Here is a 16,543-nt window from a genome sequence, read left to right on the forward strand (position 1 = left end):
AAGCAACCATATGAAAGCTTAGGGAACAGTTGTGGTACTATGCATAAATAGTCCAGGAAAAGAAAGACTCGCTCACACAGTGTGACACAGTGCCTGATACATACCATATGCCTTAGGTAAGTGTGCAATAAATGTAACAGAACAGAGGTCATTCCCCATGTTAAGCAGCTTACATACTTTTTGAACTACTAGGATAGACATCTCTTTTATTACAAATGATGGAAGGCTGTCACTTTAATAACAATAAAATGTTACTCTTCAGAAATACTGAAACAAATTCTGATTTTTTTTTCCAAACTTCTATCTAAGTATGCTCATATCAGAGTTGATTATGTCCACACATGGAAGACACTGAAAGAAATCAACTGGACAATATGCCTAAAATATTTCCCTTTAACCATTTAAATCCCCATTTTTTAGGTTATAAGTAGTTTGACGACACATATTAGGTACAAGATGTGAATTCAGAAGAACAGATTACTTTCTTGAATATTTTCATCTGTATTGAAAAATAAGAAGAAGAGAAATTTCTGTGCATGTGTTGAATATAGAAATACTCCAGAGAACACATTAATTTAAATAATACAGTTTGTTATGGGCATGTTTTTTGGTATTATTTTTTAAATTCCTAAATGCATTGTCATTTCTTATGACTATATACTTCTAAATGTAAACAGTCAATTTGAATACATAATTTCCACGTGTTATTTATGTTTCTGCAAAACATCACCATGGGTAAACCCTAGAAGGAAGAGGATTTTATGATGTTATTTTTATCAATGTTGGAGAAGTACTGGAAAGGCGTCTACAAAGCAAGGTCTCTTTGAAGAAAGAGAGTGGTAAAGTTTTTACCTATTTTCAAAATGAACAACTTGCGATAGAATCTGATTTTATATGTATTTATTAAATTAAAATTAAATTGGTGAAAGCCATAGGAAAATAAAAAAGGCACATTTTATTTCCTTTTATAAACCATAATAAGCTTAGATTCTTGTACCTTCCCAAAAATGTTTTTTTAGACTGTATCCATTTCAGTCTGCCTAATGCTCATTCAAATGCCTATCCAAACAGCTACCCATATAACCATGTATAAACATTACTAAATTTAATATCATGTTACTACTTGTCTGGAAGAATATATCTACTGTTGCATATTTTAAATGTACACCTGTGGAATAATAAATGTCGTCATGTGGTTAAGCTGATGAAAACTAATCAAAGATCTGAGAAAAGGATTTATTAGTGTTCATTGTTTTTAGGTATTATTTCACATTTAATACTGTATCTCATATTTTATCATAAGGCACATTTCCTTCTCTATGTTGTATGTGAATGAGAATAATTATATCACTTCTAACATATGAAAAAGATATCCATTCCAAAGTTATGACACAGAATTTATTTTCTGTAGACTTTATATGTAAATTTGTCTAATAATAGAAAAATATTTATATCCTAAGCAGTCAAACCCCAAAGTACTATTCTTTTATGAGATTTTATGCTTATTTCCTACAGATACCAGTAATTCTTACTAATATATTTATCCCATTATATAGTTTAAATATATTAAAATTCCCATATACCAAAGGGCTCACAGCCAATTATTCTGGACTGATTGGCATTTTGATACGACTGAGATAAAAGTTTAACATGAATAGTAGTTATAACTATGTGCTTTTTTAAAAAACTGGATTTGTAAATAGATTCTAAAATTAGGAGCAACCGATTTAAATTAACATTACAATACTGGCTACCATACTTATTGTCCTGAGTTTTAAAATAGAAGTGTTTTCACATGTGCCAAAAAATTATTTCTAAAGCAAGGGAGAATTCCCTTTAGAAAACTACATTTTAAACTATCAATATAACATGTGCATACTATAACATGAAAATGATGTACTTTCCACTCATATACAAACCAATATGCACTAGGTGGCTGCTACCAGATGGCATATTTACGTTTCACACCTTATTGAAACAATCACTGCCAAAAGAAAAACCTAACCTAGCAAAAGAATTGTATCAAAATTCCTTCCTTCGAAAAAACAAAAACAGTTTTTTTAGTGTTACCTCTTAGAACAGTTTAACTACTATTTTAATTCAGAATATGCTACATGAGAATGTATGTTAAACCAGAGAAAATTAAAAAAAAATATTTAGAATGGTATTTATGTTTTATTACAATACTACTTAACCCCTTAATATTATTGTGAACATTCTAAAAAACAAAAACAAAAACCTTTGTATTACTAATTCTAATTCAGGTCCCACTCCCATGAGTGCATAATGAATTTTATACTGTGTTGATGGCATATTCTTCCTCTTCTGATGATAAAAACTTCTTATATTACTTTTTCTGGAAAAAATAAAATGATCAAAAAACCAAAAGAATTTACTAATGATTTCCAGAGAAATGTATATATAGAAGCACAATAATTTGCCTTTAGTGACACTATAATCTTTGTACTGAGTTTTTAATGAACTTGGAATTTTTCCCAAAGATTTGAGATTTATCCTGATAAATTCTCTGCATCAACTCTTTTCTTGCAAGAAAAGTAAACCGCACCACATCTTAGTAAAATTAATGCTGTATTTTTTTTAATTTCATAAAGTTTACTCAGAAATACAACATGAAGTACAAATGTCAACTCTCATTTCTCCTTTCCTCAGGTTACTAACTTTTCAAAAAAATAAAGGTGCATAAGCCTTACAAAAACATTGCCAATATTTCCTAAAAGAGACTGACTTAGCTCTACAAAATCTTTTATTAAGCTCTTTTTTACAAAATAATTAGTGTTTCATATTATTTGAAAATATCTTAAATTTTCATTGTTAAAAAATAAATTTCAAATCATTTCAAAGAAAAGAAACTGTGGCTTCCTAAGTCCTATTTTTGCCCACTATTTATTTTCTTTCTTGTCTTTAGTGAATTTCTGACCATGAAAATTGAGCTATTTTAATTTTAGGAAAACATTTATTGCAGATGTCCTTCTTACAACAAGGATTCTTTTATTAATATTTTACCATGGTCTGTTCAGGAATAAAAGGTTGTATTTTGTAGTATCTTAAAAAGTCATAGTTTTCCCCAATGGTGTGATGAAGCATTCCCTCCAAATGAGAGAAATATTGGTAAATTGTCAGTTAAAAATAACACTTTAAAAATGTGTAACCTGAACACACTGACTGCTTTAAAGCATCACTTCTTTGACACAAAATGCAAGCGACTCACTTGAGTTCTAGCTTTACAGGCCAAGCTACAAAGAGACTAAAGAAACAAATATATAGAAGTGTAATTTCTTAATAAGAGTGAATAATTTTGAAGCATCTTCGGTGTAATTCTTACTCTTTTCATGTTTCAAAATATCCGCTTGGAACATCCTGCCAATTACAGGAAGATCTACAGATGGCATTTAGCCTCGTGCTTCATAACAAAAAGGATCTGCAATCATTTTTATGGAAGATTATCTAAAATGTACATGACTGTAAATCAATGACAAAAATATTAGACATTCCCCTTAGCCGGGTTAGAACGTGCATCCTTCAGATTCTTGCACTGACACCTAATGTAATAAATACTTTAAGCTGAACCTTAAATAATAGCTGCAGGATTTCAACTGGTAAATATTCACGGTTAGTATCCACCACAAACTCCAGTATTCAGCACTCGGCCAACAAAGGACAGCAAATAATTCCCAATAGCAAAAATACCGGGAAGGCTACCTTGGGCTTTGTTTTTGTTATGTAAAATTCATTAAAGTGACTCATCCACTTCCGATTACCTACTCTTTGAGGCTTTAAAGTAGCTTCAAGAACCAAAAAAAAAAAATGCTTTCCCAGAATGCCTGATAGGCTATTCCGCGCATTTAAAAATATGTGTATATTTATATGTGCCACTGACTTTGTCTTTTTTCCACCCTAAAAGAGAATTATTATTTTTCATTCCCTTCCTGCCCTGTAACTATACAGCTACCTTCAAACACTCTATTTCCAGAACAGCAGCGAGGTTTTTTTAAGCTATTTTAGAAATGGTAAAAATAAGAGAAAATTGCAGGAGACTGGAAACACTCAGTCCCTCCCCCAAAGAATAGGTCCTATTCATTCTAAGAACGGGAACCGTGTGTCCTACGGCACTTAAATGTTTCAAATAGAGGGTGAGGGAGGTTGGGTGGCACGGTCCCGGTACCTGCGAGTCCCTGGGGTGGACAGCACCTCTACCGCGTGAAGCGAGCACTCCTCTCATCAGGAAGGCTGTCGAGCGCGCCCAGTAATTTGGGATCCAAACGAGTTTGGATACCACAGCAATTAGTGAGTATCCCAGAGGCCAAGTGCGGGGAAAGTGCGGGAAAAGTCCACGCTACCCTGGCCAGCCTGCAATTACCTATGTGCAAAATACCCAACCCAAACACAACTTTTTATAGGACTGGGTTTGATGAGAGCGGGTATCTGGCTGTAAACTTTTCCCACAGTACACCTAAACTCTTTTAAGTCCGAGGAATCCTTTTAGAGATGGGCTGAGGCGCCGCGAGTTGTTGGCGGACGTTCCCCAGAACAGCCCGGCCCCGCTGAGGCTCCCAAGACGCGGGCTCGGTGCGCATTCCGGCGGCGAGCAGCGCGCACCTCCCGCTCGGCCTCTCCAGAACCAAGTCCGGCTCACTGCCCACCCCCACGGGCAGAGAAGCCCCTCAACTCGGGAATGGAGCCCTCGCCGGGCTTCCGCTGCACCCCTCGGCCCGCACTCCCCGCCCTGCCCGGGCACTTACGTGACGGCCGAAGGAAACGGCTCCTCAGATGAGGGGCCGATCAGCAAAGATTGGAAAAGTGTCAGAGTCAAGGCCAGCAGGCAGCCAGCAGCCATCTTCACTATCGAAGATCAATCTCGCCTCCCTTCCCAGCCTGGGGAAGGACGGGTGCTGGAAACCACGGGAGAAGGAGCACGGTCAGCCCAGACCGCGGGCGTCTGAGGGCCGGCGCGCCCAGGGCCGGGACCCGGACGCGGGCTCGCGCCGGGGGCTGCAGGGGCGAAGCCCGGCGCGGGGGAAGGGGCGGCGGCGGGCGGACCCACTAGCGCGCGTCGGCTGCTCTGCGCCGCGGCTGCCTCGCCGCCGCCGCCATCAAGGGCGACTTTGGAAACAGACCTGGGCAAGCCCGCCGGCGCTCGCGCTCTCGCTCCCTCTCGGTTTCCTCCTTGATTTATTCCCGCGATTGCCGTGGAGAAGGCGGGGGCGGAGGCGGGGGCGGAGAAGGGGTGACGGCACTGGGGAGGGGTGGGGTGGCTGCAGGAATGGGAGAATGGCAGGCGGAGAGACTTGTGGCAGAGAGAGAGAGAGAGAGAGAGAAAGGCTCCGTCTGGCTTCTCTGGGCAAGTCGGAGGGAGGCGGCTGGGGGTGGGCAGCGGGAGGGCTGGGCGTCAGAGCAGTCGGGCGGAGACGGGCCGGAGCAGCCCTCCATACAAGGGAGACAGGAACTCCCAAAGTCGGCGCCGGCTTGCCCCAGCCGCCCGGCGCGCGGAGGCGGAGCGGAGCCGGCCCAGCGGGGCTCCCCGGGGACCGCCAGCCGCCCGCAGGGTATCCACAGGCTGCAGGGGCTCCGGCCGAGCACTTGGCTCGTGGCTTTGGGGGTTATTTTTGCCCAGGCAGGCAGCGTTCCCCCGGCCCTTCTCCCAGACGCAGAATCCACCGCCTGCCTAGGAATCATGGAGAAGTGATTTGACAACAAATGTAGGAGGGGTTTGTATTTGCATTTTAAAGCACCACTTTTGACTCCCTAATAGGTGGCACTGTTTATTTGCCCGGGAGTGCCAAAGGCTAGAGCCTCCGGCGTGGCTGAGTGCCAGTTGTGGCGGCGGCCCCACGCCCAGGTACCGCTTACCTTGCAAGACAGAGCCTCGGGATCCGGGCTGAGGACAGAGAAGGACCTGATGCTGTAAAATCCTCCTTGCCCTGCCGTGGGGTAGGACAGGGGTGAAGGGACGAATTCTACACCCAGGGAGCATAGTGCCGTGACAAAGGCTTTGTAACTACCTCCAAAAAGTCCCGAATGCCCTGGTCTGGCCGGTGGGCTGCCCTGCCTTGACAGTGTTGCTACAGGATGAGTTCACTTTGTCCCGGTGAGGGCATTAAAAGGGTAAGCAACAGGAACAGGTGGCAATTTGCAAAATGCCCCTGAAATATGGAGGAGGAATTAAGAGAGGGAGAGAGAGCTAGAGAGTAGAAGTCTGCGGACCAGTTTCACCTCCATCCCCAGGAGAAGCAGTGGCAGGTGTGCCCGGGCCTTCTCGTAGGAAAAAACAGAAGGGTCTTGGGTTAGGCCTCTTCTCCCGACCACACAGGCCTCCTTCAGGAAGGCGCTGATGTACCGGGTGGAAAGGTTTCCTTGAACATCTTAAATTCTTAAGCCCCTTGTAGTAGTATATTAGAGCACTTTTGACACCATTCCTGATGAAAAAAAAAAAAAGACATCTTGCATATGCGTAAAAGGTGTCATTATGGGGAGGCCGTCAGATTTTTAATTAGCCTTTCTTTAGTTTCAGTAGAGCTTATGAAAACAGAAGGACACTTATTAATTCGTAATTGATTTTCCATCTCTCTAAAGGCAACCTCCCCAAACAGGGAAGACTGATAGTACTTACTAGCAACGTTTTAAAAGGTGATGCGATTTTATGATTCTTGACCCAGTGATTTTTCCTTCCCCCTTACCTCTCTTTTTTGTGTGTGTGTGCCTTATTTGTTTTCTTTAAATTCTCTACATCTCTATCTTGCTCTCTCTTTCTTCTTACTCTGAGTGGCCTCATAAAAGGCACCCCACCGTGACTTGAGTAGCATATGAGAGATGAAGTGGGATGGAATGAGATTGAGAATTTGAGCTCAGATGGATATTTTAAATGACTGAAGGTAGCTTTCCACTCTAAAATTAGAGAACTAAATAGTCAAGTCCAACTTTTTTTTTTTTAAAAATGATTCAAAAGCAGATTTTCTTCCCCAGCATGGGGATTAGGAATGGCAGAATTAGATGCCCATTACTGTCTACATGATATGTTGGTATCATAATAGCCACACTGCAGAAAAATATTATATTCTGTCAATTATTTCAATAATGACTTCAGACTTCCTACTAAGGTACACCATTTCCAATTTTATATGTTTAAGAGAAAGAGCTTAAGGAATAAGAGAATGTAATAAAGTTCTAGAGAAGGTAAGACAGGCTTCATTATTAACTTTGTTGGCCTTTGAGCCAAATCGCAATTTCTTTGGATCACTCTGATGAAGCACTGTGTTCTCTAATATCTGAAGCTGTTGAAGAAAGATATTGCTTCTGCAGTTCTTTCTGAAGGGGTTGGTTGTCAACTATAAGCCTAAATCATTGCTTAATGCTCTGTTTTGAAGTTTGCCTTTAATTGCTTTTTATCAAGCTAAAGCTTTTCTTAATGAGGATATTCAAAATGTGGCTTTGTTTCCAGTGTATGAAAGGTAAACCAAGACCATTTTCACAACATAGCATTATGTGTCTACTGGATTAACCATAGCCTTCCATAATGCACTGTTTCTGTTCAGTTATTTTGGAAAATTCCATGAAAATCAGATCCTATCCCATTAATTTTAATAAAATTTTATTAAGTCACCAAAATTTGCCATTCAAGATAAAATGTTTATAAATCATAAAGATTGATGACAAAGCTGGAATTACGGGCTGTGAGCAAGAAGTGAAAAATCAGTATCTACTATTCATTTAAGAGGAAATATTCTGATAAAGATTAGTTAAGAGTTACAGATGTTTGTATTTAATCATTTCTTTAATAAAGTTTAAAGATCTCATGCAGAGCACCGACTTTTACTTATGACATATTTATGATGTGTAACTTTTGTCTATCAATTTCTATTATATGTAAATATTTAATTTGTTCATATACCTTTCATTTTTATTAATTAAAAATGAACTAAGAAAAATATGAACATAATAGCCACAAAATGTTCCCTATTACTCCCTTTTTGTTTTAGGTTATACTATGTATATTGGCAGCATAAAATTCTATTGAAATTTCTGTTGTATTTTTCTGTAAGTATGTATGTATAAGAATACATACATTTTTGTATGTATGTATGTATAAGCATGCTTTTTATTATTTATTTTTCAGTACATCAAATTAATTTCTTCAATATTTTGGATTAAAGAATAGGACAAAGAAACTCTAAAAATGGCCTCTCTTTCTTTTTTTCTTTTTTTTTTCCTCTCATGTACAAACACAGACACAGACACTAGAATGGAAAGTAATTCTCCTTGGCTAGAAAAGTTTTAAAGGAAATGATGAATTTTCTAGCTTTTTAGCATATCTTAAGAAAAGTAAAGGAAAAACTGTGACAACAAACCTTATTTTTTTATATGCAAATAGAGTAAATGACCTGTCTCTGAGATAAATGTATACTGAAGAGCCACAATCAGAAATACTTGTGATTTGAGGCCCTATCATGCTTCTGCACACACACAGATGTGTGCCGAAGAAGGTCAAAGTTAAAGACAAATGGACAGAAAGCTTCAGTTATCTGTGTCCTTGGGGAATATTTTCAGGACATGGGAATACGAAAGAAAGCAACTCAGAAGCTTCAATTCCCAGGAGAATTGTTAAGAAAGTGTGTAGTGGTTTTTAAGTCAGCATTCACATTCAGTACTTTTATACTAAATCAGCACGTTGAGGCCATGATAGAAAACAACACAGAAAAGACACTATCTTAGATAGCAAATATGGTCAAATATTTCCTAAAAACAAGACAAATATATAGAAGACATTTTTGCTTGGCCTGAATAATACAGCTATTGACAGATACCGCATTAAGCTTTTGAGGAAAGAAATGCCTTTTCTAAATGGACACAAAGTAACACAAAAAAGTATTTATTGGAAGTTTATCATTTGCCCTTCAGAGTCTTGTATTGGCAAACTTATGCTAACTTAAGTATGTGGAGAAATTAGCTCTTATGTTTAAAATACCATATCTGCAACAAGCAGTAGTTTTTATGCTATTCTATTTTTCAATCTCTGCTAATCATAGTATGTTTCATTCATTTTTCTTTTATTTTTGCTCTTCCTCTCCTCCCTCAGCCATTAAACTCAAGCATATCTCAAAAAATCAGCACCTACAGTATGACTTTCCATTAAAAACAAACAAAAAAACTCTATTAGACTCTAAAATCTAAAGATCCTTTTCCATAAACAGATGTGGAGTTTTGTTGTTGCTGTTTGAATTGTAAGTTATAGAACAAAGTATATGGAATTCATTTCCTTAGACCTACACTGACACAGGGAAGTAGAGAAATCAGTTATTTAAGTATTCACTAGCAACAAAAATGCAATGGGAAGTAGTTAATAAGAGACAGACAGCAACATTTGAAATAACAAAAACTAATAACTGTTGGCACTCTTTTCAGTTGTTTTTTGTTTTTTGTTTTTTAATTTCAGGGATGCAGATATCTATGAGAGAAAAAGGAAAAGATCATTTTTTGATATGATTCTCCTGAGGCTAGGTTTTTAATATGCTTTACACACAATAAAACACCATTATAACCTAGCATATTTCTATAAGCATTTGGATATGTTAGGAATTAAATTCACCTTCGGTACAGATACATATAATTAATTAATTAGATGAGTGTCCATTGAAGCACCACAAAAGGGTGTTCCTAGGAATTTCTCCTTCTGCAGTAATGAGCATGGGAGAGAAAATAAAAGAGCAATCATTTGATTTTGGAGCCACATATTTTAGACTTAGGTGATTAAAATGCCTACTGTTATTACAAAGAAGACATGACGATCTGGTCAGTAAACTTATAGTTAAAATCCCATATTCCACTAACAGATGACAATGATACAATCTCTTTTTTACTCATCTATAACAAATGGGAGATAAAAACTTCTAATTTTTGTATCTGGAAACACTGGAAAATCAATAGAGCAAACATTTTTATATAATAACAGTATTTCCTTCAAGATATATAAGGTGGTGGGATATAATTTCTAAGGGTTCCTGATAATTTGGGGAAGAAATACTGTAATGCCTAATTGGCTGAAGGATATTGTCATATGATATCAAATATTCTATTGTTTTTTTCATAATTGAATCAGTAATATTTCAACATTTTATACCTTTAAAACTAAGAACAGAGATTTGAACAATACTAAAGATAGCTTGCATTGTGTACAATTTCAATTTATATAAATTGATTTGTCTCTTTCTTATTCAAATTCCTTAAACTTTACTATAAGGTAACTTGTTCTTTACGAATATGATGCTCTTAATGTCCAAGCTACCTAGAAGAAAAGAATTGATTTCATAAATTTGCCAACCTAGGTGACGATAGTCCAAAGTAAAACGGTGAACTGAATCCTGAGTTTCAAGCTGAGCCTATTTATTACCTGGATGTTACTGCCAGTCTTTCTGTTACATAGAGATCAATCTGTCTTTTGCCAAGATGTCATTCATCTTGTGGATAGAATTTATACTTGTCAGGATACTTGCAGATTAATTTGCCTGAGTTTAAACCAACTGCATAACTTTAAAATATCAAATGAATAACTTCAAAATGAAGATCTTTGTCTTTATAATATTCTAGTAACATTTCATAATCTAGCTGCCATTGATAATGATATAATTTATTTAATTACATCACTCAAGTGGTTAGTAGTCATTATTTGTAATAAGAAGAAGCATGTTTTTTGTTGGGAGGACTGTGTATATTCACACATCTCTGTCTCTTTCTCTGTTAGTACCTGAAAATTCTTTATATGCAAGACCTGATGTTTCTCAGAATATTATGAGAGTACTTTTGGATTTCCTATATATTGGACTGACTATACATTTCCTTTAAACTTTTTTTTTCCTCAAAATGTGTAACACTTTTCCCTTTCAACAACAACAAAATACTTATCAAAGATGAACTGTCATCATAAACTTAGTTACAACTCGGTGACAAAACTTCAATTCAAGTCTTAACAAATGTCCATGATTCATCAGTGTCCAGGAACAGAGCCCAGTTCTGCTGTTCTTTCCTCTTTTCTTCCCCAAGTCAACCAACCAGCCCCACTCCACCCCTTCTCCACCCCTTCTTTTTATCTTTTTCTTCCCTCACATACAATAGTTGACTGCCTTTAAAACAATACCACAAGAGGGACTCTTTTTTTCTTTCTTTCTTTAAAGTAATAAGGAGAAAAGGAAGTGAAAAAATCAGGGAATGCAAAGAGAAATTATCCATAAAAAAGAAAATGGAAACATGAAGGAAGAACAATGCGAAGCAAAGAATGAGTTTGTTCCTGTAACACAGATGAACACAATACAAATGAGAAAGAGGTAGAACAGAGCCAGAAACATGAAGGCCAAAACTGGGAATGAAACTAGTAGCATATGTGAGGCAAAAGAGTCGGGCAGATCACTGATTTCAATATTTAATCACCTAAAATTTTATTGCTAAACAAATATACATAATCTGCAATACCTCCCTATTTACAGAAAACATGAATAATTTTTCAAGATTCTTTCTCTAGCCAGGTTATGTGATGCTAATGTTTAACCACTTTTTTAAATAAAAAATGTAAATGATATTAAAGCATTATACAAGGTACAACTACTGTATATGTTTACAAATTCCCTATGCATTTGATAGGGACAGAAAATATCATCACTTGACATGTAGGATTTTTATATGAAGTCTAGTAAAAAAAATAATCCATTTCACATGGAACATTGATTTGTATGTAACAAATACTTTTATAGTAAATCACTTTGGAACGTTAATGAGCCTACATTCTTTCCATATTCAACTTCCAGAACCACTTCTTTCTCCCAATACCCTTTTTTTTCCCCCCAGAAAAATTCATGAATAAGAATGTGTAAATGAGATTAGGAGGAAAGGTCAACAGTGACTTAACTGCTTCAATGCCTTTGTTCTCACCCTAAAAACTGTTCACATTTAGATAATATTCAGGAAGCCTAAGTGTCGAATGTCCAAGGTTTCATCCCAGGTCTTACATTAATTTGTTCTTAATTAGTGAGAAAACTTCAACTCATCAACCTCTATGACCTCCATCAAATACTCAAATTCTTGACCCCAGATGTTTGGCTGACTCTTAAAATCATTAGGAACTCCTCCGTAACTACACAGAAGTATGATCACATGCAGTGGTGTACTAGAAATGGCACAGACCTACCTAACTACAAAACCAAATATTGTAGTTCAGAGATGTAGGCCAAACATATTTGCTTTTCTGAGCCTCGCTTTTCAATTTTTAAGTATTGGAATAATCCTGTGAGGATTAAAGGATACAGCATAGTTCCTTCATGCGTCCTTAGTCACACCCAAAGTCAGGGATGCTACAAGACAACAGGTAAAACACTTAGCCATGCAAGGTGGAAAAACTTCTCCATCTCTATGGACTTAAGAGTTGAAAAAAACTCTAGTATAACAAGTCATTTTAAAGAAAACTAAACAATTACATGTAAGAACAATTGACTGGCAGGTAGTATACACTTAATGACTTGTATGGTACACACATGCTCTAAGGAAGTACCGTTATTTTTCTCAGTCTGCAATTTGTATGTGTGCATGCCTTAAAATGTACATAATATATTAGTATACTAATGATCAATAAAGATAGAGACTATTGAATTAGAAAAAAAAGCATGTAATAAAGAAAAAATTGTCTCAGAATAAAACCATTTTCAAGGCTCAATTTAGGTAGGCAAATTTGACTGGGAAAAAATAGATGCTGGAAATATATGATAGGGTTTTTTTTTTCCCAATTTGTTATTTTTAACAGCTTTATTGATATACAATTCACAAATCATATAATTCACCCATTTAAAGGGTATGTTCCAATGCCTTTTAGTATTATAGAAAGATTTTCACTACCGTTTCTATTTTTAAAAATCAATCATTACGTATTGAAACTAGGAGAGTACTTGATGAGACCTGCAAGTATTAGCTATGCAGACGTAACAAATATTAATTCAACTTAACATTAATGTTAAACAAATTTTAATGACCCTGATACTTAAATTATACAAATTACTGATGACTAGGGTATTTCCAAACATAAAACCTTAGCCTATATTCTCCACATAATCCACCTCAAGCAACTAATCACTATAAATTTTTATATTTAAAGTTATATGAAAAAAATAATCATTTGGAGCTCACTCTGATAGATTCATATAAAAACATATAAAAATTATAATTCAGGGGCTTCCCTGGTGGCACAGTGGTTGAGAGTCCGCCTGCCGATGCAGGGGATATGGGTTCGTGCCCCAGTCTGGGAAGATCCCACAAGCCGCAGAGCTGCTGGGCCTGTGAGCCATGGCCGCTGGGCCTGCGCGTCCGGAGCCTGTGCTCTGCAACGGGAGAGGCCACAACAGCGAGAGGCCCGCGTACTGCATAAAAAAAAAAAAAATTATAATTCAGATTGTCATATGCACCTACTTCTTCATTTGTATCATTGAAGTGTATGCTCTGGAGTTTATTTTGTGTTGCCATCTTTACAACGAGAATAGTATTTATGATACTGAAGGATATGAGGCTAAAAATGGCATTTGCATTCATGAGATGCATCAACTCTGCTTCAACATTTAAACACTGGCTAGAGCTATTTATTGCTTCATGTACTGTTCTTCCATATACAGCAATGTCTCAGTAGGACACCTTCATAGTTCTGATTTTTGAGCCTTTCAATGGAGATGAGAAAGACAGAAACATTTTATAGAGATGAAATATTCTCACCTTGATCAAGTATATAAGAAGCTTTAAAAACTGAATATGAAAGTACCAGAAAAATTAGATCAATAAAATCCATAACTAAATGCATTTTATTTTGATAACCTCTGTTAGATCCTCAAATGTAGCATATGTGGAGTATTTGTCATTTTATTCCTCAGTGAAATATTAAGACAACAAACTGAATTGAGCACATTGTCTTAGAAGTGTTTTTAAAAACTTAAGTAAAAACACTTTCTGAACACCATAATAGTAATAGTAATCCAAAAATACAGTTAATCCCCAAATTATAAACATGTGTTCCAAGCAATTGTTTTTATATCAGCCTGTGTTTATAAGGCTGCATTTTCTCATAGAGAGAACATGTAGATTTTAGTTGGCAACCTGAGTATGCATTCAGGTTTCTACTTAGCTTCAAATGCTGTGTATAGAATTACCATTTCTAGTCATAAAGTCTAACAGACTTCAAATAACATTTAAATAAATAACCTTGGAAGTACCAATTGATGAATGTGGATTTATGGTCATCACTTAATCTCATTAATAGCATTAAGAGTAATTTATTATACTCCATTAAGAAAAAAAGACACATCTTCTCTTTCACACATGTTGCATATATGCAGGAGTACATAACAGAACTCTAAAAACTCACCAAATTGTTTGATGCAAACTAGAAATTTAGCCGTGTCTTTATTAATTTGTTCACGTGTTTATTCTTTCAGCCAGTAATCTATTCACTTGTCATTAGAACTTGCTAAGAGCTAAATATTCTGATAGGAATCATGATAAATCATGTATTTATCATATGTAAATCATAAATTTATATATGTTTCTATTCACCACCCAGAAGTTGGGTGAAATGTGTGTGTTTGTATGTTATATGTAAATGTTTAGATGAGACACCCACTTATTTTCTAGTCTTAGGATGCATGATTTCCTTTGTTACTAAAAAAAAAGTTTCAGAACTTGAAATTTATATCCAGAATACCAGGTCAAACACCCTTGTAAATCACACCACAGGTGGGAATGTAAATAAGGCAGCTGCTTCGGAAAAAGTGAAGCAGAGTTACCATATGACCCAGCAATTCCACTCCCAGGTATTTACCCAACAGAGATGAAAACTTAAGTGTACACAAAAACATGTACATGAAATGTTCATAGCAGCAACATTTATAATAGCCAAAAAGTAGAAACAAGCCAACTGTCTATCAACTAATAGATAAATAAAATATGGTATATCCATTCAATGAAATATTATTTGGCAATAAAAATTACTGAAGTACGGATCATACTAAACATGGATGAACCTTGAAAATATGTTAAGTGAAAGAAGCCAGTCACAAAAGACTACATATTATGTAATTCTATGTATATGACATGTCCAAAATAGGCAAATCCATAGGGACAGAAAGTACATTAGTGTTTCTTAGGACTATGGTGGGCTGTTGGGGGAAATGGGGAGTGACTGCTAATTGGCATCAGGTTTCTTTTTGGGGTGAGGAAATATTCTAAGATTGATTGTGGTGATGATGGTTGCTGACTTTGTAAATACATTAAAAACCATTGAATCATATATTTTACATGGGTGAATGGCATATCAACTCTACCTCGATTATAGTTCAGATATATACCATAGATATATATGGTACAATTTACTACGTTGCAAATTTTGTAGACAATACTGCCTTTAGTCAAGTATCTGGGCTATGGAAGGCACTCTCCAACTATATCATGAAAGAAACAAGACAGAAGGTAAACAAGCCAAAAACATTACTTGCAAAAAAAATTAAGCAAAATTTGGTATTCTGTCTGTTTAAAGTAAGTCCAACATAGCTGAAATTTGTTTTAATTATCCTCCTAAGAGCCAAGATCAATTCCTGGGAGGGGTGAATTTGTAGAGATGAGGATTTATCCCTCCTAAGCAGTTTCAAAGGACATATTCAGCACCAGGAAACTGAGATAGAGGCTGGACTGAGGTGTTGAGGGTAGAAAATCCTAATGACAGGAGAAAGCTATAGCTGTAACTCTGAAGCTACCTTACCATTCATACATATCAGTGGTTCTCAAATTTGACCAGGTAACATAAACACCTGGAAGACCTGTTAAAACACAGACTACTGGTCCCAAGCCCTGAATTTCTGATTCCATAGGCCTGGATGGAGCCGGAGAATTTGCATGTCTAAAAAATTCACAAGTGATATTGATCCTGCTGGTCAGGGGAATTCTGCTGCTTATTCATAAATTAAATGTTTGTAAGTGGGAGATGATGTGAGGTGAGCTAGGGAAAAGTAGAGGAAATGACACACTGAATACAAATTTTGTAAGTCGCTAAACTAACTTAGAGCAAAGCTGCCAGCACTGGTAGATTATCTTGGTACCGGGTGAGACGGATGATTCAGTGAGTGAGCTTTACTGTCAGGTGATACCCTTAATACCAATTCCTGAGTTAAACTGCTTGTCAGATCTCCTGCCACCTTTCATGTTTCAAATTCACTGATACCGGCATGCCCCTAAAATAGTTCTAGCAACATGTGAGGCCAAGTTGGAAGTCCACTCTTCATTATAAGAGTTCGAATGTATCAAAGACCTTATTCTTCCTGAAACATGTACCTCTTAAGGCCATATCCCTCTCCTACTTAGCTGCAAACTCCACTATCAAATTTATTACATTAGGTTAGTTAAGAAATACATTCAAATGCATGAGCCATTAGGGTGGAAACACCTCTCCCACTGAGACATAAATATCCATTTGTCGTTATCAAAAATTAGTTTATCAGATGAACTAGCTATCACC

At 36.7% G+C, this 16,543-nt stretch overlaps 1 protein-coding gene across 1 annotated transcript in view; it reads right to left on the reverse strand.

The window, feature by feature from the left end:
• Positions 1-5,195, reverse strand: part of CACNA2D1 (calcium voltage-gated channel auxiliary subunit alpha2delta 1) — a 486,952-nt gene extending 481,757 nt beyond the window's left edge. Inside the window, exon 1 of the mRNA XM_029233044.1 lies at positions 4,761-5,195. Coding sequence (XP_029088877.1) covers positions 4,761-4,855 — 95 coding nt within the window. The 5' untranslated portion in view covers positions 4,856-5,195. The remainder of the gene's footprint in view (positions 1-4,760) is intronic.
• Between the last annotated feature and the right edge of the window lie 11,348 nt (positions 5,196-16,543).

This window comes from Monodon monoceros, unplaced genomic scaffold (assembly GCF_005190385.1).
Source record: "Monodon monoceros isolate NGI ecotype Baffin Bay Population unplaced genomic scaffold, NGI_Narwhal_1 Super_Scaffold_2, whole genome shotgun sequence".
NCBI classification, from domain to species: Eukaryota; Metazoa; Chordata; class Mammalia; order Artiodactyla; family Monodontidae; genus Monodon; species Monodon monoceros.